The sequence below is a fragment of the Lytechinus variegatus genome, chromosome 6 (genome assembly GCF_018143015.1).
Source record: "Lytechinus variegatus isolate NC3 chromosome 6, Lvar_3.0, whole genome shotgun sequence".
NCBI lineage: Eukaryota > Metazoa > Echinodermata > Echinoidea > Temnopleuroida > Toxopneustidae > Lytechinus > Lytechinus variegatus.
The window spans coordinates 45260757-45278347 of record NC_054745.1 but is presented as its reverse complement, the minus strand read 5'-3'; the positions used below and the strand labels follow the sequence as shown (position 1 = coordinate 45278347).

The 17591-nt window shown below is 35.7% G+C and overlaps 2 protein-coding genes across 3 annotated transcripts in view; both read right to left on the bottom strand.

The window, feature by feature from the left end:
- LOC121417524 overlaps window positions 1–17591 on the bottom strand; it is a 36346-nt gene that overhangs the window by 10595 nt on the left and 8160 nt on the right. The window contains exon 2 of the mRNA XM_041611244.1: window positions 2531–2631. The gene's annotated coding sequence lies outside the window, so the exon portion shown is untranslated. The remainder of the gene's footprint in view (window positions 1–2530; window positions 2632–17591) is intronic.
- Window positions 4896–12090, bottom strand: LOC121417525. 2 transcript variants are annotated; one of them, XM_041611246.1, is made up of 3 exons: window positions 11632–12090; window positions 8726–8878; window positions 4896–7148 (listed from the first exon to the last, which is right to left on the bottom strand). In XM_041611246.1, the coding sequence occupies exons 1-3, from the start codon at window positions 11876–11878 to the stop codon at window positions 7000–7002; spliced, it is 549 nt and encodes a 182-aa protein (XP_041467180.1). In that variant the 5' UTR covers window positions 11879–12090; the 3' UTR covers window positions 4896–6999. The 2 variants fall into 2 exon arrangements, with proteins under 2 accessions (XP_041467180.1, XP_041467181.1); XM_041611247.1 differs by lacking the exon at window positions 11632–12090 and adding an exon at window positions 9785–9966.

Genomic DNA, 17591 nt, shown 5'->3' with positions numbered 1-17591 from the left:
TACTACTAATGATAACATTTATAAGATGCTTTATATGGGTGTTTCAAAGCGCACAGGTTGCCTGAATAAAGTAAATAATAAAATATCCATTAATTAAATAAAATTAATAATAAAAAAACTATGTCATCGTTGAGAAAAGGTGAGTTTTGAGTGAGGATGTGAAAATCTCAACAGAGAGAGCATTTTGAGTTTGGAGCTTGTTCCACAAAGAAGGGGCAATAATATACAAAGCACAATCACCGTATCTGATCTTCGTATGCGAGGGCCGTGGTTTAAATTACATGAAGATGAGCGACTGGATCTGATTGACGAAGAGGAACGAAGAAAGACTAGGTCTAGGGGATACTTGGCTGCCATATTATGATTAATTTGTTTACTTCTATACAATTTAGATGCTGAGCGCCTGGCAAGAAGTCAGGGGACAATTGCACGAAAGGGTCTTTGCAAGAAGTCAGGGGACGATTGCACGAAAGGGTCTTTGCAAGGACCGTCTTTCGTGTCGCCCATCTTTTATGATACGCTATAGACCAATTTCACGGCCGGTTTATGTATTTGGCCCTCTATCGGCGACGCCATTGCTGCGGTGGGCAAGTGCGCTGACCGCGATTGGCTCTGTGTACAAATTCAATGAAAGATTACAGATAAGCTCTGATATTGTGTCATTAACTTCATGATAAATCAATAAAATAAAACATGGACACCTGGGTAGACGATGTAAGACAATGGCCATATCTGACCGATGAAGGTATGATGAATTTTTGCACTTTGGCTACTTTTTCCCCTTAGTTTTGTCAGTAAAAGTGAGTTGATGATGACCAAGAATCGCTGTTGGTTTTCATCAGGGAGCTCACTTCTTGTTGCTAGTAAATTATGTTAGAGTAGCGGGAGAGTGAACGAGACATAGAGTGAGAGAGAGAGAGAGAGAGAGAGAGAGGGGATGAGAGAGAGGATGAGAGAGGGGAGAGGGGGGAGAGAGTATGTGTGAGAGGAGGGGGATAGTGAGAGGGGAGAGGGGAATAGTGAGAAAGGGGGGGTAGTGAGAGAGAGAGGGGGGGGGCTAGCGAGAGAGTGTGTGAGAGGGAGAGAGAGGGATAGTGTAATACAGAGAAGGGGATAGTGAGAGAGAGAGAGAGAGGGGGGGGGATAGTGTGAGAGAGAGAGGGAGAGAGAGAGAGACTATTATTTCCATCTAAGCATGATCAAATAAATCCCCCCTCCCTCCCTCCCCCCCACAAAAAACCCACCACCACCACATTTTATGCAGGCCTATAAGTATCCAAAAGGAGGGGACAAGGCAAGAGAATAAAACAGATAGGAAGGAGAAAGGAGGAAGGGAAGAGAATAAAACAGAGAGGAAGGAGAAAGGAGGAAGGGGAAGAGAGGGCCACTGGCGACGCATTCCGTCATCACGGCCTGGAAACCTATGCAGGGAGTACGGCTTCACACACAAACAGGCTTTATGAGTCCAAGGCGAGTGAATTTCACATTCACTTTGCTTCCAATTCTGAAGCTTTCTCCAATTGTGGCAATTGAACACAGCACAGCTGCGACCTAAACTTCTCCAATTAATGCTCATTGTGAATCTTACAAGAAATCTGCTCAATTGGTCCAAAATAAAAAATAAATCGAACGAATGTACCAAATACCCTATTGACTTGTGTACTATAAAAGTTGATTCGCCCACCGCAGCATGGCGACCAGTCTGCTGCCCTCTCACGTTATGAAATTGGTCTATAAGCGGGGTGTTTCTGAAATTTATGATAAAGAATAAGATTTGTTAGCTTGCTTTTAAATCAAATTTTATACAAGTTCATGATATATTACATCATTTTATAAACAAACATTTTGTTTATTTTAACAGACGAATTCAATATGTTTGCAGATGATTTATTCAAAATGCGTTCCACATAGAAATGGGCGACACGAAAGCCGGTCCTTGCAAAGACCCTTTCGTGCAATCGGTCCCAAAAGGTCTCATTTTATTAAAGTCTTTGGGATGATTCGGCAAGGGATCGAACTCACGACCTCCTATTCATGAGGCGCGCGATCTACCGTTGAGCCACCATGATCGATGTGTGAAAATAAAAAAAAAATAATAGGAAAAGGAAGAGGAAGGGAGAAATAGAATGGGCAAGAGGGGGCCGGAGAGAGAGAGAGAGAGGAGCCGTTAACAAAAGAAAAGAGAAGAATACAATGAAATGTAATGAACTGATGAAAGATAAACGATGAAGAATTTAAAAGAAAAGAGAAGAAGAACTACAGCACGAATAAGAAAGGAAATGGGGAGAAGAAGAAGAGAGAGAAAGGGATTGTAAAATGAGTACAAAAGTAAGATGAATGGAGGGAGAGAAGGTAATAAATGATAACATTTTATCGATTTACATTAGCAAATATGCCCTATTATGAAACATATTTCTTAATCTTAAAATATTAAATCTTTTTAAATAAATGAAATGACATGATTTATAAAAAAACATGATTGTAAGGTGAAGGAGAGAACTTTCGATTTTTCATAAATATGAAATTTTACCTGATTTGGTAATCCCTGTCTTTAAGCTGTTACGTCTATCAGACATTCGCCGTAGATGGCGTAGTTCCCGATTCAGCACAACGTTGAAGGTGTAATCCAGACTGAAAATGACAATTTGAATAGAGAAAAAGTAAAATCAGACATACGTTCCCATTATAATCGATAAAAATTGAAAACAGTTGTTTTCTATGGAACCTTTTACGCATGTCTTTGTAAAAATGAATATTTCCATCGTCTGACTGTTACATATATGAACTTACTAAATTAGAATTTGCTTATTTACTCAAGTTTGCCCACAAAAAATAAAACGCAATATAGGATTGACTTTTGATTTCATATGAAAGATCACATATGCTTTTTTTTGTCAGTGGGAGACATGTTGCACGCGCATACACCATCAATTGCGAATATAGGCCTAAATCGTTTTCACCAAATACTGTCAGATTTTGAAATTCAATAACTTCGGTACTTGTTTTTTAAACTGGATTTTGATCAGGCTTTTAGTGTTGCGCTCGTTGAAGTTTTATTGGTTTATATCATATTCTTTAAGTCTTGAGCAGGCCTAACCTCTTAAATATGTGAATGTATATCAGCCTCGTAATGAAATGTTCCATACCCCCCCCCCCCCCGAATATTATTCTCATAAGCTGCAAGTTAACAGCTCCAATTTTTTTCAACGGAGACTATATTATACCATAGGAAGAGAAGGGATGAGCACAAACAAGAAGTTTAAACATTAGTCATATCCCCTTCCACTGATCTACAGACAATCTACAGACATTATTCATAATTCAGACGGTTTGGCTCTGCTCTCCCGGAATTCATTTTTCGGACTAACGAACCATTGGTACAACGAACCTTATTTTATTTTCGAATGAACTAACCTTCGGAACAACGAACCTTATTTCGTTTTCGGATTAACGAACCTTCGGGATTACGAACCTCATTTCGTTTTTGGGTTGACGAACCTTCATAATTACGAACCTTCGGAATTACGAACCTTCGGAAATACGAACCTTCGGAATAATCAAACCTTCGGAATAACGAAACTTCGGAATTACGAATGTATGCGTGGAGATAATTTCAATTATACTTCTCCATTATTGCACAACTTACAGATTACAAGGGGGTGGTGCTAATGGAGAATAACCGTGACACGCAAATATTCAGTACCCCCAGCACCCCTGTTCCCTAGCGCCATGTATAACACCTTTTGATCTAATGAAATAATACACGGTATTCTTCCTAGAGACGATCACCAAGATGGATAAACATGATAAAGGAATAAAAATACTCATCTGAAAATCAAACACTACAGGGGCGTCCCCTTATGCAATGGGGAATTATTGCTTTCCTTGTGAGGGGGGGGGGTCCTCGACTAAAAAAGTGGTGGTGGTGTGTCGCGGGCGAGACAAAAACGGGGGCCTTGGAGCGGGCTTATTGTAAAAAGAAGGGTCTTCGGAACGGGCTTCGGAATTACACATGTTTGTGAAAACGGGGGTCCATGGAACGGATCGCCAGCGTGTGATTGCGTATGCATCCCTATGGAACGGGCATATACGCGTATGCAGCTATCCCCTGATCCCGGTTGCACGGGTGCGCTAGCGCAAGATGCGATGGTTGGACAGCGCTCTGCCGCCGCTTTTCACCAAAATTGCAGCTCATTGTAGCAGATCAATGCGATCGGACCGGCGTAACGAAAAAATATGCGAAGCTTTTGAGCGAATTTCTTTCTTCTTTTTTCTCGATAAGAAGAAAATGCTACACTGCAAAAACCAGGGTGTTAGATTCAACACCATAGGTGTTAATATTAACACCATCCCGGTATCTATATCGGAAAACACCAGTTGGTGTTATCGAACACCAAGGACTGGAATTGAATATTTTAATTCTACTCTTGGTGTTGTAATCCAATTCTATTTTTGGTGTTAATATATAATCCAACACCATTTTCTGGTGTTACAATGAATCCGATTTCCGGTGTTATTTAACACCAAGGTCTGGAATCAAATGATTTTAATTCTATTCTTGGTGTTGGAATTCAATTCTATTTTTGGTGTTTGTGCAAAATCCAACACCCGTGTTCGGTGTTACAATGATTCCTAATTTTGGTGTTATTTTACACCAAGAATAGAATCAAATAGTATAATTCTTCTCTTGGTGTTGCAATCCAATTCTATTTATGGTGTTATATAACACTAAAGATCTGGAATTAAATATTTCAATTCTACTCTTGTTATTGCAATTCAATGCTAGTCTTAGTGTTTTAAAAAACTCAAGACATCATTCCTTCAACACCAACAATTCAATTCAGCTCACTCATTCATAACACATGCACAGAAAATATTCAAATACACACAATAAGTTAAAAGAAACAAACACTTGGTGCTTATTTATTCAATAAATTAAACAACTTGTTCTCATTCATGTTGAATTCAATGATGCTTATAACGTTTTTATCTTGTATGTCTCAACATTAAATCGTTTTGTCATATATTCAAAATGTGTGACTCATTTGTCTGAATACAACAGAACACACTATCTTTTTTAATCATTCAAAATTTGCTCAAAATATGAATGCACCCTTAGAAGAAAAAAAAGATGAAAAAATAAGGCTTGAGGATGAATCAAGTAACTAAACTCTTTTAAAACATTTAAAAATGTTATAATTCCTTTCAAGGAATGAAAAATCAAAGTACTTTCTAATAGACACTAAACAGGATGCAAAATGCTTGTATAACTGAAGACAAAACAAATAAAATGTAAATTGCTTCTACATCAGCGTGAATTATGTAGCTAATGAGAATTTTGACACATTTCACCTTGAATCCTATTACATGCTTGCTGAAGGAAAATATAAGAATCTTTTTCATATGAAATATAAAGAGTGCCCCCCTCGCCAAAACACACAAAAAAAATCCTTGGACACTGCCATCAAAAAAGGGAAAGTCCACACAATATTTTACCATTTCAATACACAGAAAATACTTTTAGCAGCACGTTAAAAAAGGAATTGGTTAAGGAATAAGGAAACTTTCGTTATTTCATTATCTTGTAAATCACTATCCGCTCTGCAAATTGGCAACACTTGATGGCATTATGCATGATCAGCTCTCCATTCATATTGTACACAAAATTTCACATAATCTCATTTTTCTCCAAAGTTAATATGAATTTTATACCCTCGGTCAATTTATATTATATAGAAAGCCATTTTCCTCAACATACTTCGTCCAAACGTTATAAAAAAATAGGTAAATTTTTAGATAAATACGAAAATGTAACAGTCCATGTACAAAGGTATGGCGAGCTAATCGCATACGACGCCATCAAGTGTTGCCATTTTGCAGAGCAAATGTAGATTTTCAATAAAATCTAAATGACTGTAATTTCTTTATTCCTTGATCAATTTCGCTCATTCTTTTTTTTATATGTTCAAATTATTCTTTCATTGAAATATGAATATATGTAGGGTAGACTTTCCCTTTTAAAGTATTGCTTTTAATTTCTTATGCTAGGAAGCAGTCTTCAAGAACTATACCAAAACTAATAAACCTCATCCAGCAGTTTCAACAAGACTTTTTACCACAGGCCTGCAACCATTGAGATTTAGGATGATTTAATTATTTCAGTACATGGCTCATGGGGATTTTATCAGAAGTTATTTCCTTCACTACTTGTCAAGGGTTGAACAAAAGTTTCAAAAAGCATTAAAAAACACTATAAATTCTACATTCAACCTAATAAAGGTGAACATTCCTTTACAGCTTTCTGTTTACAAACATGTATTCCCAATTTCCAGGAAAAAATAACAAAAAGTAAAAATTATTTGTTTCTCTATCAACTAATTCACTGCTCTTTTTCCAACAGGGTATAAACAACAACAACAAAATCAGTCTATGCACTTTCATTTCACTGGCTTTCATGCACAAACATCATAAAATTGTTTTTCCTGTAAGAAAAAAAGATGGGAAAATATACAACAGCTATTTGACTAAATTTGGTTTCGCATTAACCAATTTACAGATGCTTACAAGAGTCCATAATATTCTTGATTAAGATTATTTTTAAAACCAATTGATACAACTAAGCAAAGCCAGACGTTAGCTTGAAAGCTTTAAATTACTTAGAAAGTACATGCCTTGGTGCTACATACTTCCTTGAGTCTGTCTTTGACAAAGTTGTCATCAAATCTAGTGGTTTGTAGTCAACAAGTTCCTTTTGATTCTTCACTACATGACGACGTGGAAAAATGAATTCTACTGCGTATGAATGATAGTGTGAATTGTAATACACTGTATCTAATTGGACAAGTACAAAAAATACATTGCTGTTGTGTACAATGATATGCTCTATTTGACCAAACAGAGGAAGCTCGCTAACATCATGGCAGACCAGAAGTGACAACTGATAACGTGTTCCATTTACTTTAACCCAGTTGGCATCAAAGAATTCAGTAGAAAGATCCTCTACTTGAATTTGCTCTTGCACAATCTGAGGGCATCTAATCGTGGTTTCTTTCTGCAGATGCCAAAACTTGAATCAGATTCTGAGCTACTGAGGGAAGAGGAGCTGGTGTTGATGTTGTCTGCACTTGTGAAGCTATGTACATCTGAACCTTTAATAATGAAGAGAGATAAAGCCATGATCACTGTTAAAAACAATGAATACTAGTATCTTAACCTTTGGTACAATTGAATACAGTTGGGCCTCCTCTATCCACACACTTGGGACCAGCACTAATCTGGACAAGGGATTTGACCAGATAAGGAAATTCTATATTCAAAACATGCAGTTGCCAAGAGTATGAATGAATGAATGCATATTTCCATCATGAAAAATTTAACTCAATGTGCAATAAAAAAAGTTGGGAATAATATAAGTAACCCGAATAGTTTGCCATACTATGAGTATGCTTGAAATCTTTGTTGGTTCCGCTAATTCATTTGAGTAAAATACCGGTAGGCAAATTTCAGAGTGATCTGGATAAAGGAGACTGGATAAGGGAAGTCCAACTATATAAATTTCTAGTCTAAAACCATTAAAAACCAACATAAGTTATATTGATCTGACAGAAAATTTGTAAGTGTGATTTTGCAATTATAGATGATTCATGATGGTTAACAAACCATCAGTTTATTTCAACCCATTCATTTTTATTGTTAATTTTATGATACTTGAGCATTTTTATAGACATTTTAATTGTTAATTGAAAATCATTCATGCATGTCTAAGTAAATTATAATACAAGCATTTTTTAAATCAATGCTACGCTCTATAAGCTACATTCAGTACACAATAAAGCTGCATTACTGTTATTTTTGTTTATCATTTTGTTATTTTTTAATTTCTTATGCATCAATAGAAATAATATTCAGATTTTTCTAGTGGTCTTTTGTAGCATTTTGAAGCAAAATTTCAAAGGTCAAACACAGACACACACAAGTACAGATCCCCGTTCCACAGACCACCCCCCCCCCCGTCTCAAAATTTCAATTAAAGACATTTCAAGAAGAACAAAAATGCAGGTTTGCATTGTTAAGAAATAAAATGATAAAAAGAATCCGTCATTTCTATAATCTTTAGACCTGGAATTTAGATAATTGACTGCCCACAAATCATGGCTATTGTGGCAAGGTTATGCAAGCACAAATAAAGGGGTATGTTTTTCTTTCCTTGACCAAGTTTTGACACTTGTGCCTGTAATTTGCACTGCACATTCATTTATTGCTTAGGTAAAAAAAAAAGTTTGAATAGCCTTTATCGACCGACCGTCAGAAAATGGCCTAACCATTTTTTTCCTTTTCACATAAATTGAAAAATCACAATAAAATGGTAGATAGATATATGAAATACAATAAAAATGGTCATTTTCAGGTGTTCTTAAGCTTTTCACTACCTTCTAAGTCTTCTTTTCCTCATGGATTGGGGGGGGGGGGGCTTATGAAAAGTAAGAATTTTATTCCAAAGACTCTATACAGTAGCAGATCCAGCGGGAGCGCACCTGGCATGTGCCCCCTCTATATTTTGAGAATTACCTCGTGAACATGCACATTACCAAGGTTAAATTATGATCTGCGCAACCTCTTTATTCAAATATGCTCTTTGCGCCTCCTCTATTTTAAAATCCTGAATCCGCTAAACATAGAAGGGGTTTGCAATTTTGTATTATAATGCACTTTATCAAAAACTTACCAGACCATTCTTCATCTTCTTTTAGCACCATGAGGCTGACTGAGGGATGGCTTGTCACCACATCTCCTAGTACATCATCGTCTATACCAAATCCTTCTTGTTCATCCACAAGTACAAGGTCTTCACCATCCTTTATGTGGAATTTTCTTTTGACTGTAGGAGAGATTCAAAATAAATGAGAAAAAATATCACAGTGCACTTTCAAATTTCTTAATACAAATTGGTGGCTCATAATAATTCTGCAAAACTACTGCTACAAGTAAGCCCAACTGTGCTATAGTACACTCTAAAACCTGTTAAATGGGATCAGGTCAATTCCACGATAACTTGTTAATGCATCTAAATTTTTGAAGCTTTTTATTCTGAATGTTACTTTGTCAGGAGTTAGTTAGAGTCATAGTTACGGTACACAACAGAAATTGATTCAAATTCCTATGATTTTAGAGTTATAATGTGAAAATTTGAGCAAAAGTGTCACCGTAATGCCGTAACATAAAATGATTTTATCATGGAATTGACCATGATCAAGCTCAACTGGGGGTGGGGATGGAGTTGGGACCGATGGGTGTGCTAGTACAAATAAAGATTGAATTTCTGTTTTCATCATTTTTGCATTTATCTGTATGTTGTAGACTAGGTTGGCATGATTTCTTAATTTTTGTTGTTGTAATTTTAACCCTTATTTCAGTCAAAAAAAGTCCAGGATACACAAGGCAGCACACACAAAACTATGGAGGTCCATACATTTACATGTCGGTGCCATGTTTGTTGCTCTGAACAATGACCCACAGTGCACACTAGGTTTAAGAGCATCGTGATGATGAAATTTTTAATATGATTTTTGATATGGTCATCACGACGCTTTAAGCCTTTGGTTAAAATTTCCTCCTCACTGCTGTATGTAAACAAAAAACTATTCTTACATTTTATAGAAAATCTATACATTTTTACAAAAAAATAGAGGGGTTGACACAATTTTCTAACGGCCGAACACCTTTTGCGCGGGTGGATCGCATTTCTAATTCGGTCAAAAGATGAAAAATAAGCAACATTTCTTACCCAGCGCTGTGATTTTTGCTTCGATATCCACGTTTCGCCATATTTTCATGTATTAATTCGTGCCGTCACAATACTGCATTTGCACAACATGAAGTCGATCGCATCCGATCGCACTCACTAGTCTCGATCTGAAGGTGTGCAAAATATTCGCTTGGAAACCCCCAAGTGCAACCATTTTTTTTTTTTTTTGAAAAGTTTTTCCGAAAGAAATATTCTGCGCACGCGAAGATCGAGACTAGTGCGTGCGATCAGATGCGATCGGCTTTCTTTGTTGTGCAAATGGAAGTATTGTGACGGCACGAATTAACACATGAAAACATGACATGTGGATATCGAAGCGAAAATCACATAGTAAATTGTTTTAACCCCTCTAGTTTTTTGGAAAAATGTGTAGATTTTTTAAAAAATGTTACAAGTTTTTTGTTTACATACAGCGGGGAGGAAATTTTAACCAAAGCCTTTAACCCTATGCAGCCGGGGGGGGGGGGGGGCCTTACATTTTTCGCGATATTTTTTTTACGCATAAAAATCATGCACTGTAAATTCAGTACTTTTTTCCTTCATATCTCGCGCATCTTTTGAGACCAAATTTGTGACGCCCGGCTATGCACTTCAGAAGCTACTTGTACTTGCACGTCGGACCAAAAATGGCTCAAAAACGTGATTTCATGTATAATTCCAATACAAATTGTGTTTTTAACTAAAATCTATAATTATTTTTGCTTTTACATATCAAAATCTATTAATTTCAGTCTACTTATGATTGTAAAGGTGTTGTCGGTGAATTTCATTGAAAACATAGTAAAAATAACAAGGTTAAAAAACAAAGAAATACATAAGAAATTTGAAAAACAATGAAATACATAAGAAAAAAAATTCTGATACCACATTTTTTAAAAATTATGTTTAAGAATGTAATAATGATTATCTTGACCAAAAATCACCATATTCTTAGCTTTGAGTGATTTAGAGCAACAAAATCGTATTCCATGCATAAATTAGCATAATTTGCATAATTGTCCTTTTTTTGGAAAAATTAACTATAGATCTACAGTTTTAGAGATTACGTCATGGGCGACGTGTGTGGGGGGCCAAATAAGCCCCCCCCCCCCCCCGGCTATGCAATTTCAAAATAGCCAGGGCTATATAGGGTTAAGCGTCGTGATGACCATATCAAAAATCATATTAAAAATTTCATCATCACGACGCTCATAAAGCTAAGTGCACACTATAAAACATCATACCATTGGTATATTACTAGTATTAGTACTGGGCCTAGCCCTAGTCCACCTATGAACCTCCATAGTTACACTTGTTGTAGGCCTAGTCTGCTTTAGCTAGGAAGTAGGATAGCTGTGGAATAGCTCTTGACAATTTGAAAAAACAAAAGCTATTCCACAGAGCTATTCATACTTATGGCATTCTCGTGAAAAGACTTTGTACACAAGAGAGACGCGCGCGGGACTACAGAGGTGGCTTATTTCACGATTTGGCCATACTTATCTGCTTAACATTATACAGTGAATTTTGAAGCCCCTAACCGGCTAACGTCAGGCCTCACCATTTTGAGCTCTATTTTTTGGCTAGGCTAAACCCAGGATCACTGATTTCTCTTTACATTTTGCAACAAATATGTATTAAATAACTACATTTATCATTACTGTTTGCTCTTTGGCGTATTCATCAATGATAATTTTGCAGAAATCCGTAAAATATTAAATGGCATCAGGCCGGATACCCAACCGTGAACCGGTCCAGACACGGCCTAGCCTAATTAGGCCATACCGCTAGGCCTACACAACGACGAACACATGGATTGATTAACAAGAACCAAGGTCTACACTTACTAAGTTCAAAGAATCCTACTGTGTCTTCTGGATCTATAGGCAGGTATTTTCGAATACTTCGATCCGCTGAGCAGACCCTGACGCTTAACGGCATGGTTGCATGCACTTCAAGATGTGTATCTAGGCCAAACTGTAGAATACTCCTGAAAATCAAGTCAGTCGGGCAATGGATTTCTATTGCCTTGCTCCAGCTAGCTCTCGATCGCAAGATATGGCGTCCAGCTTCAGCGCATGCGCATGCAGGCATATCGGATCATATGACAACTTTCGTCCAATGATTTTCCTCCATTTATCTCGCTTATGCGCATGTGCGATTTTATAACACCAAATTTGACACCATCAACCTGTAATTGAATATTTTAACACCGTTGGTGTTATCATTCGCCGACTAGACATGAAATTGACACCAAGGGTGTTAATATTTTTCTATTCCATGCTGGTGTTGAATATTTAACACCCTGGTTTTTGCAGTGTATGCTTTGGAGCGGCTTTCTTTGTTCTTTTTCTCAATAAGACAATAATACTATGCCTTGGAACAGAAATTTGAGTGTAAAATTGGGGGTCCCCTCCGCGGCGCATGCCCACTATGCATTATATACTGAGTGCCCCCCCCCTCTGGGGGAAGGGTGGTAGAAGCCCATTTTAGCTCCCCTGTCCCTGAAAAAATGAACTAGCTCCTAAAACGTATCATTATCTCATGATCAGTGTCATATATGCCGCCATCAACGACGCAATGTGGAGAAGCCATAACTTGGAGGAGGAAATACATGCCTACTCAGTTAGCTAGGAAATAATTTAGTCAATTATGAAATACAAATATTTTTATGAAATTAACAATTAGCTCGATAATACTCAGGATGTTCAATCAATTCTTATTGCAGTTATCCCAGCGAACAAAAATGTATGAAAACTTTATAAACAATAGTTGAGATTGTAAGTGTGCCTATTCTTATCACAGGAATGTGAGTTTTTATCCATTTTCCACAAAATGATGATATTCGATTCAATTCTTTTATTTCATTTCAGTTCAAACATAATAGAAAGGTCTTTGAATCTGCTACACTGTTAGAAAAAAAATAAAAGAAGTTCCTGCAGCAGAGTCTCGAGAACACCTGTAATCTTACCAAATTGTGTAATAATCATTCTGTAAATTCATAAAACAAGAATTTTTCTGCAATTTAACAGAACAGGTCTGTTTAAAAAGGGGAAAAGGGTGTTTTATTCAAGAAAATTTGTAAGATTCCATACATCAAATACCAATTTCCTGTAAGATTACGCAATTCGGTAAGATTACAGGTGTTCTCGATACTCTGCTGCAGGAAGTTCTTTTATTTTTTCTAACATGTATCAGAAGTTAACAGATTATATTCAATAAAGCAGTATCATATATAGCATATACAGCACTTCCCCAAAAATATTATTCTGAAAATAGGGTTTAACTCATTCCAGAATGTGGTATAGTATTCTCAATCAAAATACAAGAGTAGAGAGATTATTTCATAATCTAACTTATATGAAAATTTCATTGATCTTTCTTCAGCAGTTTTGAATACACACCCTGCTACGTAACAGTGATGCATGTCGTTCCAAGTTTACAACACTGCTGTATTTCTGTATTGTCTTTAACATGTCACCCCTCTAAACAGAAGGGTAAAAACCAAAACCAAAAAAAAAACAATTAAAAAATCAAGATTTTTCATGATTGATAGAGGATCCATGCACCAACTTGAAAGAAAATATGAATGACGGATAAGTACAATAAGGTGAACAATGAAAGGCAAACCAAAAGTGAATCACACTTTGCGAAAACGAACATAACTTGTGAAAATTGAACCTTTTACATACAAAAAGGTAAGTTAATAAACCTGAGTCTATTTATTTATAAATAAAAAAGGAATGAGATCAAGAATGTAATATTGTTGAAAAAAGGCATGCATGAAAGAGACATGGCATGTTGTCTTTATCATTGTACATCTCCCATTATCAAACTTGAAATGAATTGTCAGGTACTGTTTTTTTATCTTTGCAGTTTTTATTCGTCATAAAAATAATCAAAGTATACAAAACATATCGTTGCACTTCAATAAAAAAAGAACATTGTATAAGTACATACAACATAATATTAATTTACAAGAAAATTGTACCCTAGCGCTGCCGACAGGACGATCCATTAACCAAAGAAGAAAGGTAGTACGGTAATCAATACCCAACGGTTCAGTGTCGACCTGGCGGCATCGCCGGGGTATAGCGCAACCCCAAAAATTATGACATTTTCATGTATTAACATGACCGAAAACACCACTACAACATGAACAGAAGATAAAACAAAGTCACAAAATATTAATCTACAGTGGTTACAAGTTATGCAAAGGAAAAATACTTGTTTATGTTTTGCCATTTTACATTGTGTTTATTGAGTTTGTTTTTCTTTTTTGCAATAATTTCTTCTGTAACTTTATAAGATAAAAGATAATAATTAAATTGTTTTAAACTAGGGAGAGTCTCTTTGTATTTACATCGCAAAATGAATTGTTTACCAAGTATAATTAGAAAATAAAATGCTAAGGTTGATGGACTAAGTGGTTCTAGTAATCCAAATAAAACAGTATCTCGTGAAAGGAAATAATTAGGATTAAAGTCAGTCACTCTCATACGCAACGCATTCCAAAAGGATGTTATTTTAGGGCATACAAAAACAAATGATCCAATGTCTCGTGTGTCGCATTGCAAAAAGAGCATAATGCATTGGTCTTCTTTCCTATTTTTGTGAGCCATTCTTTGTAGGTATTAAGTTATTAAAAATTTTATAGTGTGTGATTCGAAGTCTGGTGTCTATAGTGATTCGTAATTGAAGAGTGAAAAATTTGGAAGTCTGTTGCCTATCAATGTTGTAAAGTTGATTAAAGCGAGTAAACACCTTGGAGGTTTCAGAGTTATTAATGTTTAAAAAAGTGCGATAAAATTGTTTTTTCGATATATTCTGAATTTGTCTAAATGAAGATTCACAGAAAAGAGAAGGGAAATCCTCAGGTTCTTTTACAAGACGATGGTAGTTTTGTTGTAAAAAGAAAACTTTCCATTTCCCTGGCATTATTTTATAGCAATCCAACAATTCAAAATACTCAGTAAACTTTGACCCCCTTTCCTTCGCTTCCCTCCAGCGTAGTGGGCGTCCAAATTCATCTAACATATCAGTAATTTTGGTGAATCCCTTTTCTTTTATGGTTGGTCTATAGATAGATTTTCCTTTAAATGTGATATATTGATTGTTCCATATAAACTCATTAGTAATATCTATTTTCCTTTCCAATAAACACCATGTTTGTAAAATGTCCATCAACCATTTTGACACTTCAATATTCAAATATTTCATATCAAAATTACAATAAATATGTATTCTCCACCGACAAGTGACAACAATTCTAAACATATACCTTTCCAGCCCTTCGAAGTTGAAGAGAAAAGTCTCGAAACCCATTTCATTTTCTGAGCTTGAATAATCGATTTGAGGCATTCATCTTTAAACCCCCCTTCATCGTATTCTTTAACCAACACTTCACGTTTTACTCTATCAGGACCACCCCAAATAAATTCGCAGAATATATGTGTTCACCTTATGAATAAATGAATAAGGTATAGATAATATGCTGGCTGCATATAACAGCTGAGAGGTAGCAAAAGATTTACAATTTGGATTTTCCCGTATAATGATAAATTCCTGGCTTTCCATAAATTTAGTTGAGATTTAATGTTGGATAATTTTTTTTGTATTTGCGCCATTCTACCCTCAAAAGAGTAATAGATGTCGATTCCAAGAATTGTCAAAACGTTAAAAAACTTTATATCTATTGGTATAGATGGCTTTTGCAAACTGAATTGTCCTATAAACATTGCTTTCGTCTTATCGTAATTCAGTGAGAGATGAACATAATTGAAAATTATTCAGAGCTTCCGTGAGGTGATAATACTACTCAAAGTTTGACAAATAAACCGTTATGTCATCGGCGTACATAGACAACTTAATTTCATGAGTATTTTTTAATCTTATGCCTTGAATGTTTTCATTTTTTCTTATGTTTATGGCTAGCGTTTCTATAGCTAATATAAAAAGATATGGAGATAAAGGATCCCCTGTCGTATTCCTTTTCCTACCGTAAAATATCCAGTTGAAACGTTATTGTTCATCACACAGCTTTCAATATTTTTGTAAAGAACACTGAGAACATTGCAAAAATTATTTCCAAAGTTAAAACATTTCAAAACTTCTATCAAAAATTGGTGGTTCAATGAGTCAAATGCTTTTTTAAAATCGAGGCTTAATAAAATACCGCCCAAACGCTTAAGCCTAGTATAAAACATTGTCTCAAGTACTGTTCTCACGGCTTCACCTATGTATCTATTTTTAACAAAAGCTTCTTGATTAGGATGAATGATAAATGGTAAAATATTTTTCAGTCTCTGTGCTAAGGCTTTGGAGCCGATCTGGATATCAACATTTAAGAGAGTTATGCGCCTATAATTTTCAATAAACATTTTATCCTTCCCTTTTTTGCTATATGTGTAATTATGCCTTGCCTCTGTAACGTAGACATCATTCCTCGTTCAAAACTGTAATTAAGAGTATCTACGACCAACGGTCCAAGTTTGCTCCAAAAATGACAATTAAATTCGACGGTTATTCCGTCGTTACCGGGTGATTTGTTCTTAGCCATGGCAAATAAAGAAGTACATTCCGAAAGTGTTAATTCTTTCTCGCATAAGTCACGCAGGTTTGGCGATAACTTGGGTATACAATTTGACTCAAATAACTTACAGTTACTAAACGATTTGGGGTCTTCTGTTTTATATAAGTTTGCATAGAAATTCTTAATGTGAGTATTCACTTTCGAAGTATCGGTTAAAATTTCACCTCCTACTTTTAGTCTGTTTATTGTTGATCAAGCCTTGTTGGCCTTTTCCAAGTTTAAAAAGAATGTGCTGTTTTTCTCCATATTCTACCCAGATTGCGCGGGACCGTACTATTATACCATGAGTTATACGGTCCATGTGCGCTTCATAATCTAGCTTAGCCTTTTCATATTCGTCAACATATTTTTCACCATCTTTATCCACCAAAATCTGAAGATTTTTAATTTCCCTTTTAACTCCCTTTTCTGCTCTCTTAAAATTTTAGCTCTATTTATACTATATTTCCTGAAGAATAAACGGATATTATATTTCAGAAATTCCCATCTCATACGAATGTCTTCAAATTGAACTGAGGCGCTCATCAAATTGTCTATATTTTCAGACATTTTTACACGAAACTGTCCATCATCTAAAAGACTATTATTAAATTTCCAGTTGATTGACAAAGGTTGTTTCTTTGTGAAAATTCGATAATAAGTATAATTGCAGAATGATCTGAATTCTGTATTCTCATTAATAGTATCACTGATATCATTATGAAGTTGAGGGTTTCCACCCATTCTATCCAAATCTACATCTAACATGGTATTAAAATCTCCCCCAATCACAACCGGTATAGTTTCAAAAAGTTTCAAAGAGTTTCAAAAAGAAAATCACATTTCTGAAAAGTTCAATATCCGCTCTTTAATTTGGTACCTAAATCACAGAAAATGGTCAAGAAATAAAAAAGTTCTGGTCATTTGAAATAAGGCTTGTATTTCCATAATTTCATGAGATAAACGTGTTTTCACCGGTTTCCGACAGAAGCTTTCGCATGGTGAACAAAAGATTTAATGCATGGCTGATCGTCAACAAAACAGAGTGTCGAGTGAGTTTGAAAGCCAGCCTGGAGAACCTCTTCATTTTATGAAATTATTGAAATTCAAGCCTTATTTCAAATGACCAGAACTTTGTTATTTCATGACCATTTTCTGTAATTTAGCTATCAAATTAAAGAAACCCAGATACCCCCCGAAAAATGAGTTTTTGATATCCTTTCTTCAAATTGTATT

Excerpts from the sequence above, each read along its gene's own strand:
- LOC121417525 (XM_041611246.1), bottom strand. The coding sequence starts at position 11,878 with ATGCCTGCATGCGCATGCGCTGAAGCTGGACGCCATATCTTGCGATCG. Across the intron at positions 8,879-11,631 it reads AGTAGGATTCTTTGAACTTA|TCAAAAGAAAATTCCACATA; the intron begins GTAAGTGTAGAC and ends TCTCTCCTACAG. Across the intron at positions 7,149-8,725 it reads AGAAGATGAAGAATGGTCTG|GTTCAGATGTACATAGCTTC; the intron begins GTAAGTTTTTGA and ends TCATTATTAAAG.